The sequence below is a fragment of the Eurosta solidaginis genome, chromosome 3 (genome assembly GCF_040869045.1).
Source record: "Eurosta solidaginis isolate ZX-2024a chromosome 3, ASM4086904v1, whole genome shotgun sequence".
NCBI classification, from domain to species: domain Eukaryota; kingdom Metazoa; phylum Arthropoda; class Insecta; order Diptera; family Tephritidae; genus Eurosta; species Eurosta solidaginis.
Window position 1 is genome coordinate 218629961 of NC_090321.1, and position 17034 is coordinate 218646994.

Sequence of the window (17034 nt, forward strand, 5' to 3'; positions counted from 1 at the left end):
TGTGTAAATTTGTCGAACCGATTTATCGGATATCCCTCGTTTATTCATAGAAAATACAAAAGGTTTATAAAGCTTTATAAAATGTTATTTCTATTCAAATTTTCAATTTTAAGAACTTTACAGACCAATATTTCCCAAAAGCCACATACCTTATCTTCGCAAGGAACTTTTATTAATCGCAAACTGAATTATAACCCTTAAGATAAAAGCATAGTTCATCGCCAAATCTAGACCTTGACTGAGCAAATTTCAAGTCTAATCCGAAGCTAAGTTCTGGAAGTTATTGTGGCCATATGAACTCAAGCTAAAAATTTGACAATCGACCTATCGGTTTTATTTTCGAAGCTATATACCTTTATTGGGACAAATTTTAAAATCTCCTTTTTTTTTCTGGTTATTTCTAATGCTTGAAACGGCTTCGAAAATTTTGAAGAATTTTGTAGGACTTGCTCTCAAGTATGAGTCAAAAATAAAATCAAATGTATCCCTCTGATTTGAATACTACCCTATATAGCGCAGTTCGAATATGTATATGTATGTATAATTTTGTTTTAATTACAATATATTTCACATAGAAATTAGAGTCGTGCATATGCTCAGAGGAACATTACCCCATATCGGCTGCCAGTTCGAAAACACCCTACATTTGCAAATTTTTTCATACGATAAACGGAAAGTCTCTAATTTCAAAATTTGGTTGAACTTGATATATTTTGAGTAGAGATTGCGTGTTCTTCAACCGAATTCCGATATACGGCATTTTTAAAATAAAATCTTTGCCTTGAGCAAAGTTTGAAATGTACAGTTGTGAATACAAACAGCTACAAAATTGTTATCACATTTAATTAGTTATTTTTGTCTTTTATTTAATTTTGTTAACTTAAGAAAACACTAATGAATTGTTTAACTAAAACTGCAAAACCAATTTCAAAAACGTTTTTGCAAGTATATCCCAAACCATTCTCAAGTTGAAGAACTACATTTGAGAAAAAGTTGAGAGAATATTTAGCTTCAAATGATTAATAATGCTGAATATCAAACTGAGAATTAATGTTTCAAATTATTCTCAAGTTGAAGACCGACGTTTGAGAAAAAGTCGAGAAAATATTTTGTTTCAAATGATAAATAATGTTGAATATCAAACTAAGAATCAATGTTTTTCTCAAACATTTGAGATTTTTGTTTTCAGTGTTTGTTGGGTACTTATACATACATACACATATGAACTGCGCTATACATACATATATACAGCTAATGTGGCAAGAACCTTTTTTCATCTGCGCTGGCGCTGGCGTATGTTTCTAATGAACTAAATGTTTGGTAATATTTTACAATTAATTTGTCTAAATTTGGTTAAGCTCAAAGTAATTTTTTTATTATAACTATTTTAAAATTTAGTTTCTTATTTTATTTAAAATTAAACAAAAAATTGTTGAAATGTTCGACATTAGCAATTTTTTTTTATTTATTTTAAGTTTGTTTCGATTTTCCTCATTTCTTTTATTTCAAACTTTAATTGTTTTTATTTTATGTTAGTTTTAATTTCTTATTATAATTTTATTTCTAAAATTCTGTAGGTATCCACCTTTGTATACTTTTTAATTGATTTCTTATTGTGTTGAAATGCTTAGCAAATGCTCTTTTGTTGGAATTTGATTATCACAATTGCTTACAAAAATTAATATTGAAGATAATGCAAATATGCGTACATGTGTACATACTTGGGATCAGACCTGTTAAATAATGATTACTAATGGTAATGATTAGCCGTTCCATTGATTATTTTCTTTAAACGCCATTTAATGATTACTTGTCATTATTTTCTATTTTTAATGATTACTTTTCAATTAATTAAAAAAATCAAACATTATCAAAAAAAATCAAAAATAATCAAGAAAGAGGATTTTTAATTTTTTTCTTTTTACTTTTTTCCATAATCGGAAAAAATCGTGTTTTTTTTTTAATGGTAATCAATTAGTAATTGCCTTTTTTGGAAAACAATTGAAATAATTATTGGCCATTAAAATAGCATCTAATTTAACAGGTCTGCTTAGGATAGTTCTGGAATCTGAATATTAATGTAATTCTCAATTTGATTTCAATAAGAAATCAGTATTGATCATCTATCTAATGGTATGTCTTTGACATTAGAATTCACACCAAACATTTTTCACTCTGTTTGCTACAGCCAACAGATTCCGCAGCAATCCTGACTTTTGATTTAAAATATTCCTTAACAAGGAAATATTTGCCTTATTAAATGACAATGCTCCTCATATTATGCTTTGTACATAAATAAAAGACAATTATACCCTTGTTGAAAGTATACAATTTAAAGAAATGTTATTCATTCGTATTTTTCTAATTAATTAAATATTTTTTGAAATAAATGAGAGAAAATATACATACATACTTGCAGTTTAGTTTTTATATGATTATTTTATGCTTTTGACATAGAATGCGCGCGCATTTTTTACAAGAATTACATGATGTAATAATAAAGGTGATGTCAACAACATAACCTCACTTTTTCGGCAGCTCTATTTGCCAGTATTTACTTGTACTATAAAAGTAATAAATTTTGATTGCTTCATTTTTCGTTCAAGTTTCCTCAAAAAAAAAGTTTTCTCCTAAATTTTACCTATAGTCTATTGGGGAATACAAAGTTACGTTAATCTTTATGTCTAAACAATTCTGGTAGCAGCTTATATAGTTATTATTATTCTAAACGTATAGTAAAATCTACTCCGACTGTAGTAGAACTCAAAGATGATAGACAACCCTTTAAATTATGCATGCCGAACTTGTCAGAATAAGGGAAAACGTCAACGGGATTACAGCACCTAAATATTAATTTAATCATTGAAAATTACTCCTCATGCGAATATGCCCAAAAAAAATCTGGGCTCGAATCGTAACATACGTTCACGGATCGGCAGCCATACGAAAGAAAATTACGTGAGACTTTAAATGTATAAACAGAATGGGATTATAACATACGATAGCAAACGGAACGTAATTTATTTTCAATTCACAATAAATTTTACGATCCACATTAGGTTGGATTGTATTTTTAGCTCACAATAGATTTTGAACTGCCAAATTGGTTGCCAAAAATATAAAAAATAAAGTAAATAACTGCGATGAATCCAATTTTATTGTTTTGTTTGTAATAGCGAAGGCGACGAAAAGATAGTCCGAAGGCGGTTAAGAGAGTGAGAGTGTACTTATCGAACAAAGAGCAAGCATATCATTTATGTATTATTTCTTTGTAACAAAAAATTATTGCAGTTTCTTGTAGAGATTTCGCTTAACTCAAAAAGTTTTTAGTTACTTTCTGGAGAGGTTAGATTTGAAGCAAGCCGATACCAAAGCGGGTGTCTCGCCATGAATTCTGCCAATATTTCCTTTTGGCTTGGATTAAGCTTGTTTGAAGTCGACCTTTGTTAACAATAAGAGTATGTTATTATATTTTATTTATTCATCTATTTTAACAATTTTCTTACATTTTCAATGAAATTTGTGTGTATACGATCGCCAGTTTGTGTTCGAATGAAAGTGGAACGTAACGTGTACATTCACTCACTCGGCACGTATGTTGCGATCCAAAATTACGATCGAAGTAGTACGTTCACGTATGTCATAATCCGAAAATCATGTGTTTACGTGACGAGTTATACGATCACGGATGTTACGATTTCGCCCCTGCATATTTCATGTTATTACATAAAAACCCCCAGCAACAACTTTTTTCAGTGCACTTATGCCACTACTATAAAAAAAGGTGTGAGTACCAAGAAGTAGTAAAATTCGATGTGTAAACATTCAGGTGTATGAACTCTTGAAAATAATTTGTTTAAGGGCTTCATTCTGTATTCTGAACGACGAACGATTCGCCTTCAAACGATTTCGTCTAGCAATGGTGTTCTCTATCATTTTCGTTCGGCCTTTACATTTATTACTTTATGTCAAATAGAAAGGCGAAAGCAGTTGTCAAATGATATGTTGCCATCGTTTAGCATAGTGCAAATACACTAGCTCTTCGTCTCTTAGGCGAAACGAACTTTCTATTTAAGAATTCATGAGCTTAACACCGGCTTATAATAATTGAATAGAAAGAAAGAAACATTTACTGACATATTGCGATGGTACCATTTCGAAAACAGCCACGTAATCATCATCAAGGAAACAAATGCAAGGAGGATAGCCTATTGGTTAAGGCAACTGCAGTTTTACCGTATGATTCGCGGTTCGAATCTCGGTGAAACCTTTGATAACATTACGAAATTGCCTGATGATGATTATGTGGCGGTTTTCGAAATGATACCATCGCAATATGCCAGTAAATATTTCTTTCCTTCTTTTCAGTTTCTCTTAGAAAAACATAATAATTGAATATTCATAGATTTTTTTTTTTGCTTTACTTTATATCATTTTATTTTACTTTATTGTATTTTATGTTGTTTTATTTTTTTCGTTTTATTTAATAAATTTTTTTTTGCACTTTTTACGCATGTTCTTACACATTATTATCCAGTACTCCGAGCAGTACATATGTATACCAATACTACAAACTACGCCTGCATTTACGTTCTACATATATCCCCCATATAGTACCACTTGCGAATACTACACTTACTCTTACATCTTGGCATGTGTCGAAACTAGATGGGATGCTTCCCCTCAGATTTATGGTTCTCATGATGACAACTGCGTGTATCGAATTCTTAACAAGCCTCGTCTGAAATAATTTTACCATGCTTAACCATTTCTGATAGTGTTGCGAACTATCGAATGAAAACTATCGAGTTATTCGATAGTTCGCTCATTTTCATTCATTCGATAGTCATTTGAAATTCGTTCATTACTATTTTTTCGAATTACTAGTTTTTGGTATGAATGATTCGTTCATTGCTTTTTTTTTTCGAATCGTTCGTTCTATTTAAATTTTTACTGTGCATATATCAGTGATCTCAATAAAAAAGGTATTCAAATAACTTTTAACGCTTAGCATACTTCAACCTAATCGAGAAACGTTTTAAGCGTTTTAATTATTTCAAATTTTTATCTGAGAAAGTGCTTCTAACTATTTAAATTGTGTAGAGATATTTATAATGCGGCCTGGATTGAAGAGATCTTCGGATTGGCAGTTTTTCACCAAAAATTAACTTCATTGTCATTTTTGGTGCCATATACATATATATATGTATGCAGAATTTAAATTTTCTGGAAGCACATCAAATTTAATTAACCATCTACGCCGTAAGCATCCGTCTTCCTCAGAACAAACGAATGTAACTTCAGGGGAAGTAGCGCCTGTAATTTCTGAAGAGGAACGTAGTTCAACTACTCTTTCGCCAACTACTGCAGTAAGTACAGTGAGCAGTTCCTTAACAGTACCTGTCGAAGACATTTCCAATAGTAGATGTTTGAGAAGGACTGTTCAAGAAAAATTATGTTGTTGAACAATACAGATACAAATTTTCACTAATCTTCTGTGCTGTTGTTGTTGTTGTAGCGCCATAAAATCTCCCCAAAGGTTTGGGGGAGTACTGACATTGGCCATATGAATTGGTAAGACCAAAAAACTCAGAGGGTTGCGAACCAAAACCTTTTGCATATCATGCATGCGCTTTGCATAATACGTAACAAAGGCATTAAAATTGAATATTTGCATTATTTACTTGAACAAAATTTACCCCATTTTAGTCACGTTCAACATTTTGTCTTATATAAGTTTGTTCCTTAGCTACCCCGGGGTGTAACCAAAACAATCCAGAAATTGTTCTTTTGTATAGTAAATGTACTACAAAAAACATCGGTACTGGCCTCGGGCTAGCTAAAGAGTAGATCAAATGAATGAATGAAAAAATTGATTCGATAGTTAAAATCATTCAGTAACTAACTATCGATAGTTGAATTCATTCGATAGTTCCCAACACTAATTTCTGAATTATAGGGCTGTCAAGCGGGCAAAATCAAATAAATAACTTAGCCCTAAAAAAATTTTGCATATTTTTAGGAGGAAGTACTCTAGGCCGGAATTCGTGTTTTTCGAAACGATGAAGTGAAAAAAAATTTAATGTTTGAAGAAATTTTAGTTTTAAATTCTTTTTCATCAATTCTCTGCGACTTCTATTGCTGGTGCTAAGTGGTGAAATTCGCAGAAGCAACTTAAATGTAACTTATTCCATGGTGCCGGCGTAACAGTAACAGAGATAGCACCAGTTCGGCGAATGTTCTTTTATCTGTGAAATTAGAGAAATGGGATGTATTATGTTACATGGATATATGCAATTTTAAGTCTCTTTAACAACGACAACAAGGCGAAAATCCATTGTATGGGATATATATGTTTTGTAACGAATTTAGGGAAATTCTGCTTATTTGAAACCTTCTGCTAACGTTCGAACCGCTAAACTTGTGAATAAATCACTCCAATATTTAGTGGTGCAAACTGGTCTTTATTAAGATTACTTTGAGGGTAGTACTTCACAATTATACTTCACAGCCTATAGCGTGTTTAAATCAACTGATTACTTATTACTCAGCTTGCGCTGCTTTTATACTCTCGGTTTCCTCGTTCACCCATTTCTCCTAAGGTCTAGTCACTTCGCGAACTTCATACTTGGTTACCAGCCATATACATGTATATTTGTAGTTTGTAGCCATATGCGTGTGTATGCGTGAGTACTACTTCGGCTGATGATTACATGTGTTTGCGAGAATCTCTTCGTTGTCTTGTATGTATGTGTGTAAATGATGATTGATTTGTTTACTTACACAAGAATGGCAACTTGCTTTATTGTTGTTGTGCCTTTAGCTTAGTGATGCTGAAATTCGCCACAGTATTATATATTACCCACAGTATACAATAGTTTCACTCAATAATTTTTGTCGCCATATTAACCATTTGACTATTACTGGCATTATGACATCTGATATAAAATCGTGCTACCAAAGTGGGTTGGGGCATTTTTTGTCTTGAGGAATTTTTCCCAACGGAATCAACTTCGGCACATATGGCGATGATAAAAGACTAAAACATAAAAAAAGAAACCTCTACATTAAACAGGCTCGACGGTTTGAGCGGTCAGGAAAATGCTTAAAACAATACATGTAATATTTTCATAAACAAATGTATGTTAATGTCCTAGAGGGTTGAATGTGGTCATACTAAATCGTTCCCGAGATGGTCGGGCTAGTACCTTAATGGTACTTGTTACCGGAACGTACCGGATCTATATCCGCCAAAGGACCATCAACATCGATAATACTCCCCAAACCCTTCGAGGAGTGTCCTTATCGCTACAACAACAAAAATAACAACAACGAAGTGCTTGGTTTTGCATAATACACATATGTAGGTACCTATACATAGCTACCTACTTATAGTTTAAGCCACAATTTTACTCAAGGTTGAGGTGCTACGTAGGTTAATCGGTTTATCGATAAATGATGTCGATTTGTGTGTATCTCTTGAACCAAAGCAAATGGCAAAGTTTTTCTTTTTGTAATATATAGGTACTCACCAGTAGGTTAACTTACAATTTGACAAAATTTGCTAACATTAACCCCTTCGGGGCAAAATGGGAATTTATTGGTACACAAATGAGCAACTCTTGTTTTGCATTATATAGCCACTTATTATTGTGTACATCATATGAACCAAGCAAAATTTCAAAATTTTGATTGTTGTATTATATAGCTACTTACTTGAAGATTAAGTCACTATTTGACTCAATATTTTATCGTTTACGGTAAAGGCGCTACGTGGTTTAATCGGTTTATCGATAAATGATGTACATATGTGTATATCTCTTGCACCAAAGCAAATGCCAAAGTTTTTGTTTTTGTAATATATAGGTACTCACTTGTAGATTCATCCTTTGATATAAACTTTTATCTTTCTAGATATATAATGCAACATTCAAAATCGTTAACCCTTCAGGGCAAAATAAGAATTTATCGGTACACAAATAACCCAGCACTTTAAGTCCCCTATATCTCTTCAACCAAGCAAGATTTTCTTAACTTTTTTTTTATTATATAGGTATATATTCGTAGATTAAGACACAATGTGTCTCAGGGTGCAATTTAGCTTGGTTCGAGAGGTATACACAAATCGACAGTAGGTATCGATAAACCCACTTAGCGCCTTAACCGTTAACGGTAGAACCTTGAATAACGTTGTCCCTTAATCTACGAGTAGGTGGCTACATAATATAGGTTAGGTTCGGTTGCGAGGGCTGAGCGGGACACTATGGTAACAGCTCACTACTTAGGCCACCAATGGGCCCATTGTAATACCCTATACGGTCTCAAAGACGACCCCTACCCTGCCGAAAGCGGGTCAAGCCACTTCGTGGAATTTATATATTTTCCTAGAGCCTTGACTTCATAGCTAGAGACCTCAGCAAGGTTTACCAAGGATGGCCAACCTACGCCTACTAAGCGCTGGACAATGACAGAGAAGGTGCTGGAGACTCTCCTCCTCTTCTGTACATCTGCAGCTGCGACAATAGTGGAAGGTCGTTACCCCCATTCTAGCACCATGCGTGCCTATTAAACAATGCCCTGTTAAAACCCTTATCAGGGACGATGAACTGATTTGTTTAAAATCAGAAGCGCTCTTGTGCGCCCCTTGTCATATGAGGGACAGGTTAGCCTGGATATCTCACACGATGATATAGCTGACAATAGTCAATTTGCAATTCGTATAGTGCTTGTGTTCACACGAAGCCTGAAAGTGGCCATGGGTATACCTACCGAATCATTTCCCGGAAGGATATGGTCGGTGGTGCCTCTTCTGGCCAGCTCGTCTGCTATGCAGTTGCCTTCAATATTCCTGTGCCCAGGTACCCATATAAGGCTGATACTGAAGTGCTGAGCCATCTCGTTAAGAGATCTGCGGCATTCAGTGACCGACTTTGCATTGCCGACGAATAAGTCCAGGGCCTTTAATGCGGCCTGGCTGTCTGAGAAAATAAACACCCGTTTACCACTTAGGTATAGACCCAAGATGATTCACAGCCCTGTGTATTGCCAGCATTTCCGCCTGGTAAAACATAATGTAACAAAGCAAATTTTGAAATGTCGAGAGTTTAGAAAATCTTGTTTGCTCCAAGAGATATTGGGCAATTAAAGTGTTGGGTCAATTGTGTAACGATAATTCCCATTTTTGCCTTGGAGGGTTAATGATGGAAATTTATATCAAATAGTGGATTAATCTTCAAGTAGGTAGCTATATAAAGCTAAAACTAAAACTTTGCCATTTGCTTTGGTTCAAGCGATATACACAAATCGACAGTGTAGCGCCTTAACCATTAATGATATGTACATAGGTACCTACTTGAAGAGTGATCCATAATTTGATATAAAGTTCCATCGTTAACCCCTCGAGGCGAAAATGGGAATTTTTCGGTACACAAATGTCCCAACACCTAAATTGCCGTATACCTACGTAAGAGGTATTTTGTATATTATTTTTCATGCTACAAGTACACGGAAACGTTTTCTGCTGTTTTCGACTAAGGTCACAAAATATTGTAACGAATTTAGGGAAATTCCTCTTATTCCAAACCTTCTGCCAACGTTCGAATCGCTAAAATATTGAATAAATAACTGCAATATTCCATAATGCAAAATGGCCTTTATTAGACTACTTTGAAAGTACTTCACAATAACACTTATACTTCACGACCAATATCGTGCTGAAATCAAAAATGATTACTGACTACTCAGCTGGTGTTGCTTTTATACTCTGTGTTGCCTTGTCGGCATATTTCTTCAAATGTCTAGACGTTTCTCCTAGAATCTCCTACTTGGTTACCAGCTATATGCGTGTGTATTCGTAGTGTATAGCCTCTCGCATAGCCATATGCGTGTGTATATGTGAGTACTACTTCGGCTGATGATTGCATCCCAATAAACATTTTTGTCAATTCTCAGTTTGAGATACATTTGAGAATCACTCCATTTCTCACATTTCAAATAATCGTTGATAGCATTCTCAAGCTAAAACGCGCATTTTTAATATGCAATTTTTCTTTATTTTCAAATTGAGAATTTATGGATTCACAACTGTTCTCAAACGAGAATAAAGCGGAACGAAATGAAATCCACTGTTTTGCCACTTTCGGTAAGCAAATTTATTATTTGCCTCACTTCACTTTTAACTCGTTTAGATTTATGCATAATGTAGTACAATATCACTTAATATTATTAAAATGTATAAATACTTCCTTATTTTTTCACTTTGTGTCCAACTTCACTCAATAAAATCGCTTGTTTACATTTCCAGCTAGAGTATGCAAATTAGAGATCGGCGAATTATCAACGACACTATCGATAGCATTGATGTAAAATAAGCATGTTGTACTATGTTTTATTTTATTTTTGGGTTTAATGAACACTTATTATGTACTTTAAAATTTAAACACATTGGCGCAAAAAGTATTCACATTCCCCCCTATTGCGAGTGTCCATCGCAGTCGACAGTCGATCGTTAATCGATTATCTTTATAATGAATAAAAAGTATCTTATATGAATCGAAATATTAAGAAAATATTAAAATCTGTTTCGTACAAGATAACTGTTTTAATAGTTCAAAGATTTGGCGATTAACTTGCATAATAACAAAATTAAATGAAAACAAGTAAGGAAGGTTAAGATCGGGTGTAACCGAACATTACATACTCAGTTGAGAGCTATGGTGACAACATAAAGGAAAATGAACCGAGGATAATCCTGGAATGTGTTTGTATGACATGTGTATCAAATGAAAGGTATTAAAGAGTATTTTATGAGGGAGTGGGCCATAGTTCTATAGGTGGACGCCATTTAGGGATATCGCCATAAAGGTGGATCAGGGTTGACTCTAGAATTTGTTTGTACGATATGGGTATCAAATGAAAGGTGTTAATGAGTATTTTAAAAGGAAGTGGGCCTTAGTTCTATGGGTGGACGCCTTTTCGGCATATCGCCATAAACGTGGACCAGGGGTTACTCTAGAATGCGTTTGTACGATATGGGTATCAAATGAAAGGTGTTAATGAGTATTTTAAAAGGGCGTGGGCCTTAGTTCTATAGGTGGACGCCTTTTCGAGATATCGCCATAAAGATGGACCAGGGGTGACTCTAGAATTTGTTTGTACGATATGGGTATCAAATTAAAGGTATTAATGAGGGTTTTAAAAGGGAGTGGCACTTAGTTGTATATGTGAAGGCGTTTTCGAGATATCGACCAAAATGTGGACCAGGGTGATCCAGACCGTCATCGGTCGGGTACCGCTAATTTATTTATATATGCAATACCACGAACAGTATTCCTTCCAAGATTCCAAGGGCTTTTGATTTCGCCCTGCAAAACTTTTTCATTTTCTTCTACTTAATAGTAGGTAGGTGTCACACTCATTTTACCAAGTTTTTTTTCTAGAGCTATATTTTGCGTCAATAGACCAATACAATTACCATGTTCCATCCCTTTTTTCGTAGTTGGTATATAATTATGGCATTTTTTTCATTTTTCGTAATTTTCGATATCGAAAAAGTGGGCGTGGTCATAGTCGGATTTCGGGCATTTTTTACACCAATACAAAGTGAGTTCAGATAAGTACGTGAACTGAGTTTAGTAAAGATATATCGATTTTTGCTCAAGTTTTCGTGTTAACGGCCGGGCGGAAGGACAGGCGGTCGACTGTGTATAAAAACTGGGCGTGGCTTCAACCGATTTCGCCCTTTTTCACAGAAAACAGTTATCGTCCTAGAATCTAAGCCTCTACCAAATTTCACAAGGATTGGTAAATTTTTGTTCGACTTATGGCATTAAAAGTATCCTAGACAAATTAAATGAAAAAGGGCAGAGCCACGCCCATTTTGAAATTTTCTTTTATTTTTGTATTTTGTTGCACCATATCATTACTGGAGTTGAATGTTGACATAATTTACTTATATACGGTAAAGATATTAACTTTTCTTTTAAAATTTGAATTAAAAAAAATTTTTTTAAAAAGTGGGCGCGGTCGTTCTCCGATTTTGCTAATTTTTATAAAGCAGACATATAATAATAAGAGTAACGTTCCTGCCAAATTTCATCATGATATCTTCAACGACTGCCAAATTACAGCTTGCAAAACTTTTAAATGACCTTCTTTTAAAAGTGGGCGGTGCCACGCCCATTGTCCAAAATTTTACTAGTTTTCTATTCTGCATCATAAGTTCAACTCACCTACCAAATTTCATCGCTAAATCCGTATTTGGTAATGAATTATCGCACTTTTTCGATTTTTCGAAATTTTCGATATCGAAAAAGTGGGCGTGGTTATTGTCCGATATCGTTCTGAGATGAGTGCCCAGGAACCTACATACCAAATTTCATCAAGATACCTCAAAATTTACTCAAGTTATCGTGTTAACGGCAGACGGACGGACGGACATGGCTCAATCGAATTTTTTTCGATACTGATGATTTTGATATATGGAAGTCTATATCTATCTCGATTCCTTTATACCTGTACAACCAACCGTTATCCAATCAAAGTTAATATACTCTGTGAGCTCTGCTCAACTGAGTATAAAGATGGAATCGACAAATAGTCGATTCTACTCCAATCACCACTCGCAATAGGGGGGATTATTATGAACGAAAATATTCCATGATATCGATGGTTTTCAACCAGAATGAAACGAGATGGAAGTATATCTCACACCATTCTCAAGTTGAAGAACAACGTTTGAGAAAAAGTTGAGAGAATATTTAGCTTCAAATGATTAATAATGCTGAATATCAAACTGAGAATTAATGTTTTCTCAAACATTTGAGAGAAAAAAAATTTTCAAGTATGTCTCAAATTATTCTCAAGTTGAAGATCGACGTTTGAGAGAAAGTCGAGAAAATATTTTGTTTCAAATGATAAATAATGTTTAATATCAAACTGAGAAACAATGTTTTTCTCAAACATTTGAAATTTTTGTTTTCAGTGTTTGTTGGGATATGTTTATGAGTATCTCTCCGTTGCCTTGTGTGTATGTATGTAGATGATGATTGATTTGTTTACGTACATACGAGTGGCTGCTAGTATCGGCTTAGTGATAGCAGTATCGCTTAGTGATACTAATATTCGTCACAATATTAAATTTGTAAAGAACAAGCAAATGCTTACATATTAATTTTTCTATCTAAAGAGTGGTTTATTTAATCTTTCTATATGTCTTTCTTCAGTAAATGAAAAAAATAAATAAAAAATAAAAACTTGCAAAATCTTTTCACCAGTGGGGCAAAGTTGGTCATAATGTTTACGAAAAATGGAAATAAAAAACTGCCTGTGTACGTAATTTTTTCAATACTTATATGTATATCTTGATATTACCCTCTTGGCTTTTTTGGGAAAAATTTTACAGCAGCTAACACGACAATTGGAGGAAAATTTGGGCAATTCCCAAGTATCGTATTCATGTAAAATTGTAAGATTTGAGTTATTTCCATTATGATAAAAACCCTTAAAAGGCATAACGTTTCTCTCTTTTGTTGTTTTTAGTTTTTGCGTAATATAGTATATAATATTAAAAAAATCAATCTCAGAACAAAGGAAAAAATTAAATGAAGTTTGTTTGTGTTTGAAAAACATAGCACATACGCCGAATAGGAGACCTTGTGAATTGCCTTATTATTAACACATTTACCAATTATTTTTTCATTTATTTTCGTTAATTTTAGAAAAAACCTTAAAGAGTTGTATAACGAAATCTATTCAAACTAAAAAATTTAAAAAAAGAAAGAAAAAATTTAACAAAAAAAAAAAAAAATAAAAAAAATAAAAAAAATTCGAAGTGTTTAAAATTTTTAAATTTTCATGGCCATCTGAGATATTGTGAACCCAGTTGTCGCTTTGTAGATTACTTCTCTATCTACCTATAGAGTCGCTCATTAGCACTCACGAATATTCAATTCTAAATTTGTATGTAGCATTCATTTATGTAACAAAGCAATCTTAAAATTTTCTTTACCCTTTATCATATCTATAAGTCAAAATTATTCAAATCATGAACAAATTATTTAGGCAATCGGTACACTTGGTGGCCTACAACTAAGTCATTTCGTTAACGATGAAACAACGCATGTGATTAGTTTTGAACCACGACGTACATTAAATCTTTTGCGCGCACTAATCCGTGGACTCTGGATACTCGATTACAAATGGGTATTGGACTCGCTAAAAGCCGGACAATGGTTAAATGAAGAAGAATATGAATTAAGAGTATTTTCACGTGCTGTAGAGGTAATTGAAAATAAAAAGCATTTTGCTTTTTTGTTTTCACTCAGCAATTCAATTATATTTCATTTTTAATTTCAAACATAGATCTGCCGTACTGAACGACAGGCTTTTGGTAAAACCTACAAATGTGAACTCTTCTCAGATCTTGGCACATTTTATATATCATCGCGTTGTGGCCCCATATCAAAGGATAATCTTAAAGAGCTAATCGAGCTATGTGGTGGCAAAGTGGTGGACCATCGTAAACGTGCTAAATATATACTTGGCGATCCACATAAAACATTAGAAGATAAAATTTATGTTACGCCATTTTGGGTGCTGGATAGCATAACGCAAATGCAAGTGATGCGCTATCAAAAATATGTATATCCTGCAACAAGTTCACCAACAAAAACGCAACAAACCCAATTGCCGCAATCGAATATAGCTGATGGTGTTAGTTCAAATTAAAATATATGAAAGCATCAATAACTCTAGTAAGGAAATTATCATTAAATTCGTACACTTTCATTGCACGTGATATCACATCGCATGATGTTACATCACATCACGTGCTATTTTGTTAGTATTTTTAAAATGAATTTGTCAAAACTTATTAACTTGAATTGTTTGGAGAAAAAACAAAAGCACAAAGAAGTGTAATAGCTGCTTATTATGAAGAGCTAATGAAAGTTTTCTCTCTCGCCTTAATGCAATTGTAGTACATACATAGTATTTTAGTGAAAGAATAAAAAAATATCATTAAAGAAGAAATTTTTGCATATATATGTAATAAAAAAATATTATTGTAGACTTGTTAGTTAACGGACAATAAATTTTAATTTCTGCTTAAACGATGTATGTAAGTATGTAGAATGAAGAATAAATGATATTTTTAATGCAATATTACTCTTTATTGCAATTCGAAAACCGAATTTTTTTTAGAAATATGTGTAGAAAAATGTATGTATATAACAGCGCTCTAAACGAATTACAGAATAATCCACCAGCATTTCTTTCCTCGTGTGTACAGTTATGTGCAACACAATGGTAATACGAAGTATTCAAGCACGATGTGAGACATAGTGCTAGGGGGTGGAGGGCTGGTCTAGAAGGTTCAATATTTCATTTTAAATCGTTCCCGAGATGTTCGGGCTTGTACCTTAATGGTGCTGGTTATCGAAACGTACTGGATCTATAATTATTTTATTATTTATTTGTTTGTTAAAGTCAACACAGACACAAAGCGGTCGACTACTGGATAAAAGATACAATACATATAACAAGGAAAGAAAACATAAGCGTAAAAAACAAAATTTAAAGTAAAAACTTAAATAATAAACAATCAAATTAATTAAGTTAAATTTAAATTAATACCAAATCAAATCAAAAATAAAAATTAGTTAAAATTAATATTGAAATAAAATTGACATCTTATTTAAAAATCTTTAAAAATATCATGCCAGACGTTAGGGTATTTCCTTACGGATAGCAGCAATCGAATACTCAAAACTAATGCAGTTGTACAGTTCGTTATAGCGCGAGCACCAATTGCGAAGAGGGCTATATTTGGCAAAATTACACCGTAGAATGGGTAAATGAAAGAGTACATAGTGACTTGTAGTTCTCGCAGGAACAGAAAAATGCAGTCTGCTTACAAGGTCAGTGGAGTCTCACTCACCGATAATCAGTTTATGAAGGAACATTACCCCGAGTAATGTTCTTCTATTCTCTAAAGTTGGCAAACTAATGAGAAGAAGTCTATTTCTATAAGGTGAAAGATGTTGATTTGATTCCCAGTTAAGACCGCGTAAAGCGAAGATTAGAAACTGCTTCTGTACCGATTCAATCCGATCTATATGATTTTTATACACCGGGGACCAAATACAGGAACAATACTCAACCAAAGATGTGTAAAGGGTCTTGGTTAAATAAGGATCATCAAATTCTTTAGCCCGTCTTTTAAAAAATCCAAGTACACCCGATCCCTTGTTTACAATAGATGAAATATGCATGTAAAGCTCAATTTCGCATCAAAAAGAACACCTAGGTCACATACTACAGATATTTTTTTTTTGTTTTTTTTTTGGTTTGAAATAGATGGCAAGGAGCAGTGCTCCAACACAGCCAGGTTATCCCTCCTTTTTCGTGATAAATATCCTAACACGTCTTGTGTGCTTGTTGTTCCTTCAGTATGTATCATATGATTAAGCCAATTCGGATGTGTTGTCAACTTGCTTGACATGCCAGTGATCCAACCAATATTGACGTATGCTTTTGCGTATGTTCTTTTTTAACTTAAACGAATATTTAGCGCGGTGGACGGTATAAAACCGCACCAAATCAAAATGAAATTAAAAAACTTAAAAATTAGCTTCAATTTTAATTACAAAATCTGATAGTTGTGTTATTTTGCTGATATCCATGTTGTGGAATATTTCCTTAAAATTATGATTATTATTAAAAATTTCAAAATCCTCTCTAGCGTTGTTGTGCATGTGGCATTCAAAAACTTTGTGAAAAAAATTGTCTGTTTGACCACAAATGCATGTATTATTATTGCGAATTTTAATTTTATGTAGATAGGCAGCATCATAGGTGTAACCTACAATGATTCTGTTAAGTATTTTAATTTGTCGAGCAGATAGAGTGCATTTTTTGAACCATGGCTTCACATGAGTATTAGTATAAATGTAGTCTAAAGTGTTAGGTTTATTGTTGGAGAAGTTCTTGAATTCTAAGAACCAGTATCCAAAAATTTGATTTTTAATGTGTCTT

The 17034-nt window shown here is 33.4% G+C and overlaps 1 protein-coding gene across 1 annotated transcript in view; it reads left to right on the plus strand.

Annotated features, from left to right (window-relative positions):
- The window catches only part of MCPH1 (Microcephalin), a 64289-nt gene extending 49140 nt beyond the window's left edge, over positions 1-15149 (plus strand). Inside the window, exons 8-9 of the mRNA XM_067775147.1 lie at positions 14062-14280; positions 14362-15149. Of these exons, the coding sequence (XP_067631248.1) occupies positions 14062-14280; positions 14362-14727 (585 nt within the window). The 3' untranslated portion in view covers positions 14728-15149. The remainder of the gene's footprint in view (positions 1-14061; positions 14281-14361) is intronic.
- The last annotated feature ends 1885 nt before the right edge of the window (positions 15150-17034 follow it).